Below are 16,377 nucleotides of genomic sequence, written 5' to 3' on the forward strand. Positions count from 1 at the left end.
GGAGCGCAGAGCGGTTTGGTCGTTCGTTGGAGGAGCATCTTCTCGTTCTGCTCGGCGATTGCGGCTCTTGTTCGAGCGCTTACAGCGGCGCGTCGGTGCCAGCGAGGGCCTCAGACTTCGGCTTTGGGTGAGTTCGCGGCCCCGCCGGCGGCCGGAGGCTCGCTACCTTCGGGGACCGCGGCGGCTGGCAGTCGACCGTCGCCTCGGCGAGGCAGCCCGGGAGGCCGGCTCGGGCCGGGAGGTTGGGTTCCGCCACCTCCGTCCCGTCTGCTTCCCGGTAATGACTCACAGGTCCCGCCGCGGTGTCCCCGGCCGCCCGTGGAGCGGGAAGTGGCTCCTCCCCGCGCTCCCCCTCCCGGGGGAGGCCGCGACTCGGCGGCGCAGCCTGAGTCATTAGGGGAGGGGGAGGAGGAGGCGGCGGCGGCCATCTGCCGCGGCGAGGAGGGGCGCCGGGCCGCGGGAGCGCGGTGACCTGGGCTGGAACGTCGCTTGTCTCGCAGGTGAAAGAAAATGGCCCGAACCAAGCAGACCGCCAGGAAGTCCACCGGTGGGAAAGCCCCCCGCAAGCAGCTGGCCACCAAGGCGGCCCGGAAAAGCGCGCCCTCTACCGGCGGGGTGAAGAAGCCCCATCGCTACAGGTAGGCGGAGAGCTGGAACAATGACTCGGCCCCCGGCTCGTGGAGCGGGCGCTGTCTGTCCCCGTCTCCCGGTCCGTTGACGCCCTCCTTTCTCTGGTGACTGCAGGCCCGGGACCGTGGCTCTGAGAGAGATCCGTCGTTACCAGAAATCGACTGAGCTGCTCATCCGGAAGCTGCCGTTCCAGAGGTTGGTGAGAGAGATCGCCCAGGATTTCAAAACCGACTTGAGGTTTCAAAGTGCAGCCATCGGCGCCCTTCAGGTAAAGGGACAAAAGGCTCGGTGGGAATGGGGGCGGCGGCGGCCTGGTGGCTCCGGCGGGGGTGTTAATGCTGTGGTTCTCGTCCTCAACAGGAGGCTAGCGAAGCATACCTGGTGGGCTTGTTCGAAGATACCAATCTGTGTGCCATCCACGCCAAGAGAGTCACCATCATGCCCAAAGACATCCAGTTGGCTCGCCGGATACGGGGGGAGAGAGCTTAAGTTGAGGCGGTTTTTATGGCATTTTGTAGTAAATTCTGTAAAATACTTTGGTTTAATTTGTGACTTTTTTTGTAAGAAATTGTTTATAATATGTTGCATTTGTACTTAAGTCATTCCATCTTTCACTCAGGATGAATGGGAAGAGTGACTGTTCACAGACCTCAGTGATGTGAGCACTGTGGCTCAGGAGTGACAAGTTGCTAATATGCAGAAGGGATGGGTGATACTTCTTGCTTCTCATGATGCATGTTTCTGTATGTTAATGACTTGTTGGGTAGCTATTAAGGTACTAGAATTGATAAATGTGTACAGGGTCCTTTTGCAATAAAACTGGTTATGACTTGATCCAAGTGTTTAACCATACATCACTGTGATAGAATGTGGGCTTTTTCAAAGGTTGAAGATACAAGTTTTAGCCACAGTGTAACAGTTTCCTTTCAAAAAAAAAAAGTAAACCTGGCAGCTATAGAATACACTATGTGCATTTATAATAGCTATTTTATATATTGTAGTGTTCAACATTTTTAAATTAAATGTTTTACATTTACAAGTGGTGGGGAGTCTTGTCATTAAGGTGTGTGTAATTTAGTCCAGTTGGTATTTCCTGACTAGACTGCATTCGTTTTTAACAAAGTAGAACAATGCTGTACGTATTAAACCTTGCATAAGTCCTCATTCTACCACATGTTCACTAACCCCTGACCCTCTGGCTGGTAACACAACACTAACGGGGATTTTATTTATAAGGGCTCTAGAGTAAAATAACAAGCTATTCACACCAGCATCTGTTACTAATCTAGTTAGTGCAGCTTCTCATTGTGTTGTTTGGTCTTATGCCTAGATTGAGTTTGGTTTTGTTTCTTTTTAATCTTTAAGGGGAAAAACTGTACAAGGTTTGTTTTTCCTTGTGGAGTTTATAAACATGAGGAAAGAATACAGCTTCAGCTTATTGGACCTCTGCCAATGAAGATGGGTTAGGTTACACCTGGTTACTATCCTGGCCAAAAAAAAAATCCCTTTTATAGAGATGGCCTTCAAGTGGTTTTTAAAAGTATCCTATTGAAGTTTTTAGGTCAATTATGTATGTTGACTAAATTTACAAATAAAAACTTGTTTATTCAACTAAGTGTCAAACTGACTATACAAAGCTTTTAATACATCTGGCATCTAGATTTTTAGTTTCAGCTTTTTGCTTGGTGGAAAAGGATATTTAACTACAGAAAGAATATGAACAGCTAATTCACTCTAAAAATGTAAACATTTTATTTGCTGGCATGACAATTCATGAATCTGATGATAAAATCCATGTTTGTGGTACGTGGTGGGGCTTAACTACAATACATGTTTATACATCCCTATGGTGTTAAAAATCTGAAATTGTTACAGGAAAAATATTTGAGATTTTAGGATTTGCTGTCGAGGGGATTTGGGTCTTTGCAGTAGGCCTTACAAATATTAAACTAGTGAGTTTAGGTTTTCTTTTTTTCCTAAGACTGTTTCTCTGTATCCTTGGCTGTCCTTGGAACTCCCTCTATAAAGCAGGTTGGCTTCAAACTCAAAGATCCATCTGTCCCTACCGAGGTGCAACCACTACTTGGTGTGGGATCTTTTATTTACACAATTGTTGGATACCATTTTACCTTCTGTTACTTACGGTTGAGCCCCTTCCAATTACTAGTGTCGTTCATACTTTTGCGTATATTTGATGGTGACTCGTTGGTAAGCCACATTGCTAAGGAGGAGTCTAGTGAGGAGTATGAAAATAGACCTGAGCATTCTTTTTTTTTTTTTTTTGAGACAGGGTTTCTCTGTGTAGCCCTGGCTGTCCTGGAACTCACTCTGTAGACCAGGCTGGCCTCGAACTCAGAAATCCGCCTGCCTCTGCCTCCCAAGTACTGGGATTAAAGGCGTGCGCCACCACGCCCGGCAGACCTGAGCATTCTAGTGAAGCTATGTGAGTTTGGCATGTACCAGACTGGCCTGGACATTGTCCCTCAGCCTCCTAAGTACTGGGGATTACAAGGTATGTATTGCCACAGCTAGGACTTTAGGTCCCTTTGGATAAGAGTCAAAGTACCTATCTCAAAGGACATGGTGTTTGAAGGGGCAGTAGCTCGGTCCAATACAATGAAAACCATTCTGACCACATGGTTTTATGTTTGGGCTGGAAAGAAGTCTGAGGCATTCCTCAAGATTGGCTTGCTGAGTTGCTACCTATAGTAGCTCCAAATTGGAGCATGCTGGTTATTGAAAAGTCTTAAGGCAGCTAAACTGTAACTCGGGCTTAGACAGGGCCTGAGCACAGGTTAGTTTTGGTCCTAGACAGCTGCCCATTAGATCCCTTGGACCAGGATCTAATGAAAGAGAAAGTTTTTTTTTTTTTCCCCCACACAAAATGTTCAGGGAAGCTTTGTGCCTGTATATGTAGTGTGGTTTGAGCCCCTGGCCTTATTAGATAAGCACTCTACCACTGAGTTACATCCCCAGCTATGAGAGGTTTGCCTTCTGATAGCAGGTAGGGAGCACTTTCAGTAAAGAGATGAGATGGTACAGTATAGTTTGCCAAGGACAGTAGCAGCTTATCTCCGTGCCTCTTTAATAGTCATCTGCCTGTATCTGGCAAATCACAGTGGAGTGAGCTTTCAGTGTAGGGACAAATGTCCGAAAAAAAAAAAAAAAGCTGTCTTCAGACACAGCAGAAGAGGGCATCAGATCCCAATTCAGATGATTTTGAGCCACCATATGATTACTAGGAGTTGAAACTCAGGACCTCTGGAAGAGCACTCAATGCTCTTAACCACTGAGCCATCTCTCCAGCCTTTGTCCTTTAAATCTTTTTTTTTTTTTTTTTTTTTTCGAGACAGGGTTTCCCTGTATAGCCCTGGCTATCCTGGAACTCACTCTGTAGACCAGGCTGGCCTCGAACTCAGAGATCCACCTGCCTCTGCCTCCCAAGTGCTGTCCTTTAAATCTTAACTAGGAATGTTGCCTGAGTGTCTTCCAGTAACTGATGAGAGAAGGAAAGGAAGGCAGGAGAGGAAGACTGGGTGGGTCTGGCTTCTGCCTACCACTTGAGTGCAGATGTTGCCTTCCAAAAAAATACACAAGCTACGCCTTCCAGTCAAGGGCTGGCTTGCTCGGGACTCCCAGTATTTCTTGTTCTCACTCACCCAAAATGGTTTGCCAGTGGCTGGCTTAGAAGTGAGGTACCAGAGGCAGGACAAGTCCAAGAGTGGCCAAGAGCAAGCCATGCCTTTAGCCAGATGTCTGCCTCTTCCTGGATTCCTTCAAAACACTTTATTGCCTGATGGCAGGCATCCAGACTTGATTCTGAAGATCTGGAACCAAGTACAGGGGTAGAGGGAGGAACATGGCAGGACATAGCTGTTAATTAAACAAGAAAGAAACCCATGGCCTGGCCCTTCAGTTTTTGCCTCACTGCAGATCTAACCTACCACTGAGCAAGGCTGATTACTGCCCTTCTGCAGCTGACCATAAGAACCTAGAGTATCCACTTCGGGTACTCTGTCCTTACACTTAGCTCATGAGCCCTTGGGGTGAGAATATTTGTCACCTCACTAAATGAAACAGTTCATTTCTCTTTCTGCACCTTCCTTGGGTCCTCATTGCTTTCCTCCTGCCTTCACTCAGTGGTGTTTAAACCTTCACTGGGTCCCTTCTTTAGGGAGATGATGTCCCTATGGGCCATTCCATTGGGCTGAGATTACTTCTGGTCAACATTTGGCATAAACGATTACCCTCACGTGACTGTCCCATGGGCAAAGAGAAAAAGACAACCCAAATCTGTAGCACTATGTGGAGAAAATTGAGGCTGGATTTTTGTATGTTTTTTCCAGTTTAAGACAGGGTTTCTCTGTGTAGCTCTGGTTGTCCTGGAACTTGCTCTGTAGACCAGGCTGGCCTTAAACTCAAAGATCTGCCTGCCTCTGCCTCCCAGGTGCTAAGATTAAAGGCATGCACCACCACTGCCTGGCTCTGTGTGTGTGTGTGTGTGTGTGTGTGTGTGTGTGTGTGTGTTTCTCTGTAGCCCTGACTGTCCAAGAACTAGCTCTGAAGACCAGGCTCCTGCCTCAGCCTCCCAAGTGCTAGCATTAAAGGTGTGCCCTACCACTTCACAGGCAGTTGAGGCTGTTCTCATGGGCACTCTGGACCTGGTGGTTGGTGGCTTTTTGTTCTTGCTTCATTCAGTCAGTCTGGGGAATGTGGAAGCTGCAGCCTAGGTGAGTGCTGTGGGAATGTCTGTTGAAGGGTCAGAAGATGGCGCTCTCCCACAAAGTACCAGCACTACTCCTGCAAAGAGCCAGAACTTGATGTGATGTGCCCCATCTTGTCCCATTCTCCAACAAGCACCAATGCCACTTAGAGCAGTGGCCAGTCTTAACAGCCCAGACACACCTCAAAATACCACTACCACCAGCCATCCTGAGGAGAACCATTTCTCTTCCCCACAGAGAAAGCTAGGCAGCTCTGCAGAAACTATGGGAGAAGCAAGGGGAGAGCGCTTCAGTGAGGCTAAGCTGCAAGAGGAGCTAGATCAGGGGTGATCTGGAAAGGGGTTCAATGGGGGGGACAGGAGCCAGCATCAGATCTCACTAGTGTAAAGAACCAGCCTCTTGGCTTACTGACCTCTTCCAAACGCAGGGCGTCCTGTGGGCACTGGGGCCTTTTGTTCTCCACGAAAGGGAGACTAGTATTTGTATCTCGGCCATTTTGTAGACAGACCAAAGGCTGCAGCAGCCGACAGTATTCATGAGACCAGGATGGCAGAGAGAATAGGCTTGGGCTCATGACTCGAGTTCAAAGCCCCCTTCTCATTTATGTCTTTAAAAAAAAAATGAATATGAGTTGGGGCTGGACAGATGGCTCAGAAGTTGAGAGCACTGACTGCTCTTTTGGAGGTCCTGAGTTCAATTCCCACATGGTGGCTCACAACCATCTGTAAATGGGACTCAATGCCCTCTGCTGGTGTGTCTGAAGACAGCAACAGTGTACTCATATACAATAAACAAATCTTTAAAAAATGTATATGATTTGAGGCCAGCCTGGTCTACAGAGTGAGTTCCAGGACAGCCAGGGCTACACAGAGAAACCCTGTCTCGAAAAACAACAAAACAAAAAAACGCAAACAAAATGTGTATGAGTATAGTATGCTTGCTGTACCTGTCTTCGGACACACCAGAAAAAGGCATTGGATCCCATTACAGATGGTTGTGAGCCACCATGTAATCGCTGCAAATTGAACTCAGAACCTTCAAAAGAGCAGTCAGTGCTCTCAACCTCTGAGGCATCTCTTTAGCCCCTCAATTCATGGCTTTATGTATAGAAAATTTCTGTCCAGTAGGCTTGCAAGGATTTAATAAAGCAGCCTGTGCAAACTTAGGCAAAGTAAGTGCAGGGGACAGCTATGAAAATATTTGATCAAAGAAGTCTAGTGGACTGAACAGTTAGAACACAAACCAGCTCTACCCTGTAAATGCTGTCTAGCTGGCCCTTTAGTCTGTGCCTGTTTGAATCCTGTGTATCACCGGTGATATAGATGCTGCTGTTCTGTATATCACAGAAGGGGAAAGAGAACTTACCAGGAAATAGGGGAACAAGACTCTCCCAGCATACATGAGGTGGTGTGCTCTTGACAAAACAAACGTTTTCACAGACATACATTTGGGGAGCTAAGGAATCAAGTTCTATGTGGGGAGGTCAGGCTATTCACGCAAGGAAGAAGCCAGAGCTAGGCTAAGCACACAGCACAGCTCTTTCTGATTAAAAGAAAAAGAAATTGAGTCTATCTAGAAAGACTTGAGGGGCTGGAGATATGGCTCAGTACTGATCTATATAACTCCAGCTTCAGGGGATCCAACCTCTAGCTCTCTGGGCCCATACACTCACATGCACATACAAGTAGTTACCCATACTTAAACATAATTTAAAAATAAAAGTCTTGCCGGGAGGTGGTGGCGCACGAATTTAATCCCAGCACTTGGGAGGCAGAGGCAGGCGGATTTCTGAGTTCGAGGCCAGCCTGGTCTACAGAGTGAGTTCTGGGACAGCCAGGACTACACAGAGAAACCCTGTCTCGAAAAACCTAAAATAAATAAATAAATATAAAAATCTTTTAAAAAGAAAGGCCCAAGAGATGCACATAAGCTGTGGCTTGGAAGGTCAAAGGTCTTTCATACAGAAAGGGCATCTTTGTAGCGCCTGTCCTACTCTGGACAAATAATCCTTAGCAACCTCTAGGCTGACATAGACTGCCAGCTGATGTGGCCAGTGTGGGCAGTACTCCCATCCTGCACTGTAGGCTCTGGTGATGAATGGTACTTACCTGATTTCAGCCCTTAGCTGTGCTGATGTAAGTTTCTTGGCCAGCAGAGCAGAGGCAGATCTTGGAGATGCAGTATCCAAATTAAGATGCTACCTTCCTACAGTATTGTGACATCTGGCAAGGAAATGGAGGGGGGGGGAATCAAAGGTCAAATCATACTTCCTTCTAAACAAATTTTCTGTAACAAGACAATTTTTGAAAGGGAGTAGGGCCCCTCGATTTAGGCTTGTTTAACCTGGAAACTCATCCTGTAGCCCAGGCTGGCCTCAAACTCTGACTGGCATTACAGGGATTAAAGGCATGCCACAGTCTTGGTTTTTGTTTTTTAGTTTGGTTTGGTCTTTTGGTTTTTGAGACAGGGTTTCTCTGTAGCCATGGCTCTCCTAGAACTCTTTCTGTAAACCAGGCTGGCATTGAACTCAGAGATCTGGCTAATTTCTTGCTTCCAGGGCTGGGATTAAAGGCATGTGCCCCTATGCCATGCTTGACTATATATTTTCAAAGCTATTCTCAGTGGCATACTTCCTCTGGCTGACTCCACCTCCTAACTTCATAACGTCCCCCAAACAGTGCTATCGAACGGGGAACAAGTATTCAATTCAGCTACATGTGCATATGAAGGCACTTTTCCTTCCACTCAACCTTTCACGGATCATAAGCCTGTAATTCAAGCATTTGGGAAGCCCAGGCAGGAAGATTAGAAGTTCAAAGCCAGATGGGAAGTGGTGCCATATACCTTTAATCCCAGCATTTAGGAACAAGAGGCAGGCAGTTCTCTGAGTTCAAGGCCAACTTGGTCTATAGAGCTAGTTCCAGGGCAGCCAGGGCTACACAGAGAAACCCTGTCTCCTAAAACTAAAACAAGCCAACCAACCAAAAAATAAAAAATATTAAAAATAAGAACAGATATGGTGTTTAATCCCAGCACTAGGGATACAGAAGCAGGTGGATGTCTACAAGTTCTCGGTGACTCAAGACCAGTCTGGTCTACATAGTGAATTCCAGGTTTGCAAGGATGACAGATCTTGTCTGGCATTGGCCTTAAGCTCACAAAGATCTACCGGCCACTGTCTCCTGAGTGCTAGAATTTAGGTATCTACCACTACATCAGACTTTATTTTTTTTATTTATTTATTTTTTTGTGCTTGAAACAGGGTCTCACTATTGCAGCCCTGTTAAATAAATTTTTTTTTTAAAAAAGTCTTAGGCCAGCACTTGGGAGGCAGAGGCAGGCGGATTTCTGAGTTTGAGGCCAGCCTGGTCTACAGAGTGAGTTCCAGGACAGCCCAGGCTATAAAGAGAAACCCTGTCTTGAAAAAAAAAAAAAAAAAAGTCTTAGGCCAACCTGGGTTTCACACTGTGATCCTGCCTAAATAAGAACTCCCCTTCTCAGAAAGCATAGGGTTTAATTCATTAGAGGAAGTCAGATTTGAGAGTGTCTGCCTCCCAACCAGATGGTAGGAGCCGTGAAGCTTTTTATCTTTCTGGCCAGTTGCACAAAGGAGAGTCCAATAATGCCAGCTGAATTAATGGAAGTCTGATAAGGAGAGCAAACATTTATTCCTCACTCCCAAGTATCAGGTGCAGTTCTGGGCACTTTAGACATAAAGGAACCAAAGAGAAAATCACAGCCCTGTTGCAGAAATAAGCAGCTGAAGTTCAGTCAGGTTGAGTTCCTGACTCAAGGTCCCCTGAGGAGAACAGTGGACACTTAGAATTTGAACTGAGCTGGGTAGAGAATATGAACAGAGAAGGGGCCCCTGCGTCCAACTCTGTCACAACACGGTGCCTTGTGCTTCTGACTTTTTCATTTCAGACAGCTCCAAAGGTCACAAGACTTGTTTTGTGTTTTGGGTTATGTTGTGCAAAAAAAAAAAAAAATTGCTATATTGAAGTGTATTCACAAAGCAGGCTGTCAAAAGAACTTAGCCATCAGGTTTTGTTATTGTTGTTTGGATTGTTTTTGTTGTTGTTTGTTTTTGTTTTCTTTGACACGGGGTCTTACCTAGTATAAGCTAGCCTGGAATTCACTATGTAGCTGAGGATGACCTTGAACTCCAGACCTTCATGCCTCCAAAGAGATCTGCCTGTTTCCAACTCCTGAGTTCTGGGATTAAAGGTACCTGCCGCCATGCCTGGCTAGAATTCCGTATTGGTTTTCCTCTTAGGTGCTGGGATTACAGGTATTTACTAAAGTCCTTCAGCCATCCTGTCCCCTCAGTCCTGTCCCCCATTCCCCCTCCCCCCCTTATCCCCCTTGAGACAGGTCTCACTGTGTAGTCATAGGTAAGGCACCTTGGTCTTGAATTTGCCATGACTCTGCTTCTGCTTCCTGAGTGCTGGAATCCCAAGCCTGTGCCATTACAGCTTTGTTTTCTTTCTTCTTCTTCTTTATTCTTTTGGTTTTTCAAGAGACAGGGTTTCTCTGTGTAGCCCTGGCTGTCCTGGAACTCACTTTGTAGATCAGGCTAGTCTGCGAACTTAGAAATTGTCCTGCCTCTGCCTCCCAAGTGCTGGGACTAAAGGCGTGCGCCGCTATGCCTGGCTCACATCCTGCTTTCTTAGTTTACCTGTCTTTTGACCTATTTATTTGCTTTTCAGACAGGAGCTTACTAAGAAGTCCAGACTGGTTTCGGACTGGAGCTCCTCCTGCCTAAGTCTCCCATGTGCTGAGGTTATACATGGACTACCATGCTTGGCTTGGAAAATATTATTTTCTTGAAGAATAATTACATGCATTTATTTGATGTGTCTCTTTGAGTGCATGTGCGCTTTACCAGTGAGCTACATCCCTTCTCTCCGAGGTCACAAAGCCTTAGCCCTGTCTTTTCTTTCTTTCTTTCTTTCTTTCTTTCTTTCTTTCTTTCTTTCTTTCTTTCTTCCTTCCTTCCTTCCTTCCTTCCTTCCTTCCTTCCTTCCTTTCTTTCTTTCTTTCTTTCTTTCTTTCTTTCTTTCTTTCAAGATTTATTTATTTATTTCATGTATGTGAGTACACCACCATTGCTCTCTTCAGACACACCAGAAGAGGGCGCCAGACCCCATTACAGATGGTTGTGAGCCACCATGTGGTTGTGGGAATGGAACTCAGGACCTCTGGAAGAGCAGCCAGTGCTCTTAACCTCTGAGCCATCTCTCCGGCCCCTGATTTTTTCTTTCTAGCTGATCTTTTTAAAAAATATGGTGTGAGGGTTTGACCCCGGGGTCTTGAGCATGGTAAGTACAGGCTTTTATCACTGACTTAAATGCCTAGTCCCTAAGCTGCATTTTGAATGCAATTCTGCAACCTGTGGACAAACTTCTGAGCTGACCCCAAGCTACAGCCCTGGCCACAGTTCTCTGCAAAGCTCCTACTGTAATCCCAGATGGGTTGCTTTTCTTATGTTTTTAGTCCTTCTGTTAGAAGGTTTCACACAAGGTGACCAGGTATAGACAGGAATCCAGGCAAAGATTTGGGCCAGCGTGAAGGCTTTAGGAAGATGGTCATGTCTCTGAGACCAAGGAAGCAATTGCTGGGGTCCAACAACATAACCCAGCTTTGCAGTAGCCTTTGGGTCATTGAGGAGGGCCTGAGCTTGCTTCCGGTCTGGCCACTGGATGAGATGAACTCCTTCAGTTCCCCATCCGCCAGGAGCCAGAAAAGGAGCCTGTAAAAGGTGACGTCTCTCGTCTCCTTCAACCTTGGATCTTCTTGTTTATCCCTAGACTGTGTACCAGATCACCCTGTTAGAGACATATGATCAGGGACTGACGACTTAGCATAACTTCGCTCTAAAGACCTGGGAGGTAGATCTTCTGGGACACTCAGGTGTTCCTGTTGCCAGCTCCATTGCCCTGACTGTCTCGGGGATGATTAAGAGGCTCCAGGTTCAGGGATGGAAGGGAAGTTCAGATCTCCATTTGTGTTAACTGCTACTCAAGTGGGAGCCTCAAAGTCCTGCTAAGACATCGCCAAGTGGGTCTCTTCCTCCGGCTGTCAGCTGCCGCGTTGGCTTGCTCTGGAGGGCAGAGTTTCAACCCTGCTCTGCAGGTGGGATGGGCGGGGCCATCGTGGCGGGGGCGGAGCTCTGCGAAGGACAGGAATGTAAGTCCGCGCCACGTGGCTCCGCCCCCAGCATCCCGCGGGGCGGCGCGCCCAGCTGCAGACGAGCGTCATGGCTGCTTGGAGACCGCCCCGGCTTGAGGAGCTGCTGGCCGAGGCCCGACGGGCCTTCATGGAGGAGTTTGGAGCCGAGCCGGAGCTGGCAGTGTCGGCGCCGGGCCGCGTCAACCTCATCGGGGAGCACACGGACTACAACCAGGGCCTGGTGCTGCCCATGGTGAGGGGCCGCATTGGGGACCCTTCCTTGTGTGTGCTGGCCCGGCCTGCGGTAGGGAAGGGCTGGCGTAGGGGGCACGGGAGGGCGGGTACCCTCCGGGTGGAAGGCGGAGTGAGGCGGTCTAGCAGACATGAGAGACCCCGGGACGTGCAGTTGTCCACGTGCGAAGACAGGAAGCCAGAGCTGGGGGAGGGGGGATGTGCGTTTGTCTTCTCAAGCCCGCCTTCTGGGGGCATCGCCCTCAACTTGGAAATATGAATCTTTTAAAAATTTGAGGATCAAGTTAGCAATATACGAGATTATTAGGAATGGTGGTGCATTCCTAATAGTTCAGTACTGGGGAAGGTGAGGCATGAGAATTGCCACGAGTTCAAGATCAGCCTGGACTACAAAGTGAGTTCCAGGACAGTTTGGGCTGTGAGTAAGATTCTTAAAACAAGAAGAAGAAAGAAAAGGTTATTTAGTCCTCTGACTTTGATTGGGCCCACAGCACTGACCTAGACCTATGCAAAGGTAGACCTGTGTAAATGTAGCTCCCCTCGCCCACCCCTTTGAATTTACAGAGAAAACAGATCCATAGAGCACTAAAGACTCGCTCAAAGTCACACAGCCTGTTCTTGGACTTCCAGCCTGAGTCTCTGTCAGCGCATGTGTAGTTCCTGAATGAGGGATTACAGCTTGCAGAGCTGGCTCCAGGTGGGAGGAAGTCTGGAGCCCCTCTGGGCCTGTTTTTGCCTAAGATCGCTATCTGTCCCCTTTGGCCCACAGCTGGACTAGCTAGGGCAGAGTCCAGGTTGGAATTCTTATCGTCACTGGCCCCGCCCCTAAAGACCCAGGAGGCTGTGCTCTAAGCCCCCAAGGCTAGCTCTTGACTGAAGATCCTTCTCACATCTCCTTCAAGCTAAACCTGTTCCCTTCATGTATGTCCCTGTCTGTCCCAGACAACAGAACCTTGGAGTTTGAATCCTGATTACTTCAGTCACCCTGGGGAGACCCAGGCAAGTTCTAGAACTTCAGGGACCTGAGTCTTCTATTTGTAGTTTGCAATGGGATATTCTACCCACATACTTTTATTAGTCCCAGCATTCTGGAATAGAGACAGGTGGGCCTCTTGGTTAGAGGCTAGCGTGGTCTACATAGAGAGTTCTAGGCTAGACAGGACTACACCTTGCCTTCAAAAACTTTTAAAAAAACAAAAAGCAAAAATAAATTCTGTGGCCATGATATGGCCCTGAGTGGACTTCTGCCAGGCAGTATAAACTGCACACACGGTCTCTTTCCAGGCTCTGGAGCTTGTGACTGTGATGGTTGGCAGCCCCCGGACAGATGGGCTTGTTTCACTTCTCACCACTTCCAAAGATGCCGATGAGCCCCAGCGACTGCAGTTCCCACTGCCCTCAGAGCAGTGGTCCTTGGAGCCTGGAATCCCACAGTGGGCCAATTATGTCAAGGGAGTGATTCAACATTACCCAGGTATGGGATTTAGGTTGCTTCTGGGAATGCCATCTCACCCCTACAAAGTCCATTCATCCCCTCATCCAGGATCAGAGCACCCGGTTGTCATTCCTCCAGGGAGGATCATCCATTGTCTTTCCTCCAGGGTGGACCATCTCATTGTCCTGATAAGGAACAAGAGGCTTGGAACTTGCCCTAGGTTTCCTTTATATGCTTAGAGGAGCTAGAATTCCATTGCTAGCTTGCTGGTCTCTGCAGCCCTAAATCAGGAAGATTAAGCCAGCACACCCCAGAGGGCAGCGGAATGGAGGGTGGGTGGGCCCCTTGAGCTCAGCAGACTGGGGAGACGCGTGTTTTCCCTACATCCGTGCTCCAGCATTCCATCTTTACCAGCATCCTTCTTTCCCCTGCAGCTTCCCCCCTCCTTGGCTTCAGTGCAGTGGTGGTCAGCTCAGTGCCCCTGGGGGGTGGGCTTTCCAGCTCAGCTTCTCTGGAAGTGGCCACATACACCTTCCTCCAGCAGCTCTGCCCAGGTATCACTTAGCCTCTGCTTTCCTTCTCAGAGGCCTCTGTGGTCAGAGCCTCTTCCTTTCCTGGGCTTAGGGAGGGAGGGTGGGGAGTCCCTTTGATTGCCCTCGGAGCCCTGCTACTTGGTGGCCACCCCCAAGCCCTCTCCTGGACCCCAGCTTCCCCACCTCACCCTGTGCTGCAGACTCGGGGTCAATAGCTGCCCGGGCCCAGGTGTGTCAACGGGCTGAGCACAGCTTCGCAGGGGTGCCCTGTGGCATCATGGACCAGATCATCGCTCTGCTGGGGCAGAAAGGCTATGCGCTACTCATTGACTGCAGGTCAGGGGCCCCCCTCATATCTCCCTACCTCATAACCAGGAGCTCCTGAATGGAGTGTGCCCACTGGTTGGTCTGGGAAGCAGACTCTTGGCTGTGACCTCTCCCCCCATTCCAACCTCATTCACCCCAGGTCCCTGGAAACAAGCCTGGTGCCACTGTCAGACCCCAAGCTGGCTGTGCTCATCACCAACTCCAATGTCCGCCATTCCCTGGGCTCCAGTGAGTACCCAATTCGTCGGCGCCAATGTGAAGAAGTGGCCCAGGCCCTGGGCAAGGAGAGCCTTCGCGAGGTGCGGATGGAGGAACTTGAGGGTAAGAGCCAGTTTCTCGTTTTCTGTTGTAGAAATGGCCGGGCTCCCTACCAAGATGTCCGTATATCCGTCCGTCTGTTCCCTCATCCCCAAGTCTATTCATTACGACCTGCTCACTCCCCCGCCCCCATACTGCAAACCCAGGGTTCAGCAGGGCTACTGTTGGAATAGATCCAAGTGCTGTGCCAGTGAGGAGCCACGTCCCTGCCTTGCTTGAAATCTTAAGCTTGCCCTTTTAAGCCAGGTATGGTGGCGCAAGCACATCTTAATCCCTGCCCTCAGAAGGCAGAGGCAGATGGGTCTCTGAGTTTGAGGCAAGCCTGGACTATGTAGAGGAGAGAGTGTCCTCTCTTGATTTCAAGGCCTGTGCTTTGTCCCACTCATTTTGAAAGCCCCACATGTTAGAGGCTCATGCAGCTGTGTATTGAGCAGTCTCTATGCTGGCTCCTTGTGGGGAGAACTACGTGTTGTTTCCGGCAATGTTCTGGGACTTTAAGTGATGCGGAGATGCAGTTGTCCTATTGTACAGGACAAAGAGAGCTTTGAGAGGACAGGACCTTCAGAACCAGGCCCAGGATAATCAAGCCAGTCCTGTCTGACCCCGCCTTTACTGAGGAGGGCTCAGGGAACAGCTGCCCACCATGTTTCCCTCCCACACCATGGGGCAACAGGTGGTATGAGATGAGGCTGCTGAACTCTGCTCTTTCTCAGCTGGCAGGGAACTGATGAGCAAGGAGGGCTTCCGGCGGGCCCGGCATGTAGTAAGCGAGATCCGGCGAACAGCCCAGGCAGCAGCTGCTATGAGCCGGGGAGACTACAAGGCCTTTGGGCGTCTCATGGTGGAGAGTCATTACTCACTCAGGTAGGCCTTCTGGGTGCCCTGTGCTTCTCCAGCATAGGCAGGTCCCAGGTCCCTCTCCTCACCCCTATGTCCTCTGCAGAGATGACTTTGAGGTGAGCTGCCCTGAGCTGGACCAGTTGGTTGAGGCCGCGCTCTCTGTGCCTGGGGTTTATGGCAGTCGCATGACAGGTGGTGGCTTTGGTGGCTGCACCGTCACATTGCTGGAAGCCTCTGTTGCCCCCCTTGTCGTGGATCACATACAGGTGGGTGTGTTTGCCAGAGCCCTGGAGGGCAGGAGGGGTGGGTACCCACCCAGGCCACTCATTCCTCAGCCTCACTTCTCCTGTAGGAGCAGTACCGCGGGACTGCCACCTTCTACCTCTCCCATGCTGCCGACGGAGCCCAGGTGCTGAGCTTGTGAGGTGTCCCTGAGACCAGTGGACACACAGGCATTAGGCAGAGGCGGCAGGTGTGTACCGCAGCTCTGCCTCGGGCATCCTCCTCCTATATCTGGGTGCTTAATAAACGTGTGCCTCTTACGGTGGTAGCCACCTGGCTCTAGAGGTGGGTAACATGCTCTGGGGTCAGAGAATGAGGATTGTGGAAATCAGTGTTCCTACTGCAGGTGGACACCACCCTTGCCTGTGAAGAATGGACAGAGAGGCTATGCAGTAGCAAAATCTTTTATTAAGTGCAGAACAAAGGCTGGGTCCTTGTGCCAGCTCCAGTTTTTGGTTACATGTGGGTTTGGACCCAGGGCAGGAGGAAGTCAGAAAGGCCTTATGTCACCTTTGCCTACTTCACACTTCCTAGACAGCACCTACCCCTTGCTCTCTGACTACAGGGGCTGGCTCTGTGGTCAGCAGGCAGATGGGTAGAACAGCAGAGAAGAAGGTGCTAGGGGAGGAGGCAAGGAGGGGCCCGGGCTACTGAGGAGTTCAGGTTTGGAAGAACTGTTGGTCCATATGAGTGCTGAGAGTGCCGGTCGTCAGGGTCCGGCTCACAAATTCCTGGGTCACATGCCGGGTGAGGGAGCCCCCTGCTTCCAGGCGCTGGGTCCCCAGGGTTAGTCCATCTGCAAGGGAAGGAATGAGAAGGGCGGAGTACAGGTTCCAGCTCCTCTCTGCACTGGCCGTTCCCAGGA

General features: G+C 49.3%; 3 protein-coding genes across 3 annotated transcripts in view; 2 read left to right on the forward strand and 1 right to left on the reverse strand.

Annotated features, from left to right (window-relative positions):
• On the forward strand, positions 1-2,241 carry LOC114608752 (histone H3.3). Its single transcript, XM_028752778.1, has 4 exons — positions 1-127; positions 501-638; positions 745-898; positions 991-2,241. Exons 2-4 carry the CDS (start codon positions 511-513, stop codon positions 1,117-1,119), a joined length of 411 nt encoding a protein of 136 aa, XP_028608611.1. The 5' UTR covers positions 1-127; positions 501-510; the 3' UTR covers positions 1,120-2,241.
• Positions 2,242-11,578: 9,337 nt separating this feature from the next.
• Galk1 (galactokinase 1) lies at positions 11,579-15,780 on the forward strand. Its single transcript, XM_028752819.1, has 8 exons — positions 11,579-11,778; positions 13,062-13,251; positions 13,647-13,766; positions 13,946-14,081; positions 14,212-14,393; positions 15,104-15,254; positions 15,334-15,496; positions 15,583-15,780. Exons 1-8 carry the CDS (start codon positions 11,614-11,616, stop codon positions 15,652-15,654), a joined length of 1,179 nt encoding a protein of 392 aa, XP_028608652.1. The 5' UTR covers positions 11,579-11,613; the 3' UTR covers positions 15,655-15,780.
• Positions 15,781-15,900: 120 nt separating this feature from the next.
• Itgb4 (integrin subunit beta 4) overlaps positions 15,901-16,377 on the reverse strand; it is a 34,904-nt gene continuing 34,427 nt past the window's right edge. The window contains exon 40 of the mRNA XM_028752818.1: positions 15,901-16,308. Coding sequence (XP_028608651.1) covers positions 16,172-16,308 — 137 coding nt within the window. The 3' untranslated portion in view covers positions 15,901-16,171. The remainder of the gene's footprint in view (positions 16,309-16,377) is intronic.

Source organism: Grammomys surdaster, unplaced genomic scaffold (genome assembly GCF_004785775.1).
Source record: "Grammomys surdaster isolate TR1022 unplaced genomic scaffold, NIH_TR_1.0 125940, whole genome shotgun sequence".
Classification (NCBI taxonomy): domain Eukaryota; kingdom Metazoa; phylum Chordata; class Mammalia; order Rodentia; family Muridae; genus Grammomys; species Grammomys surdaster.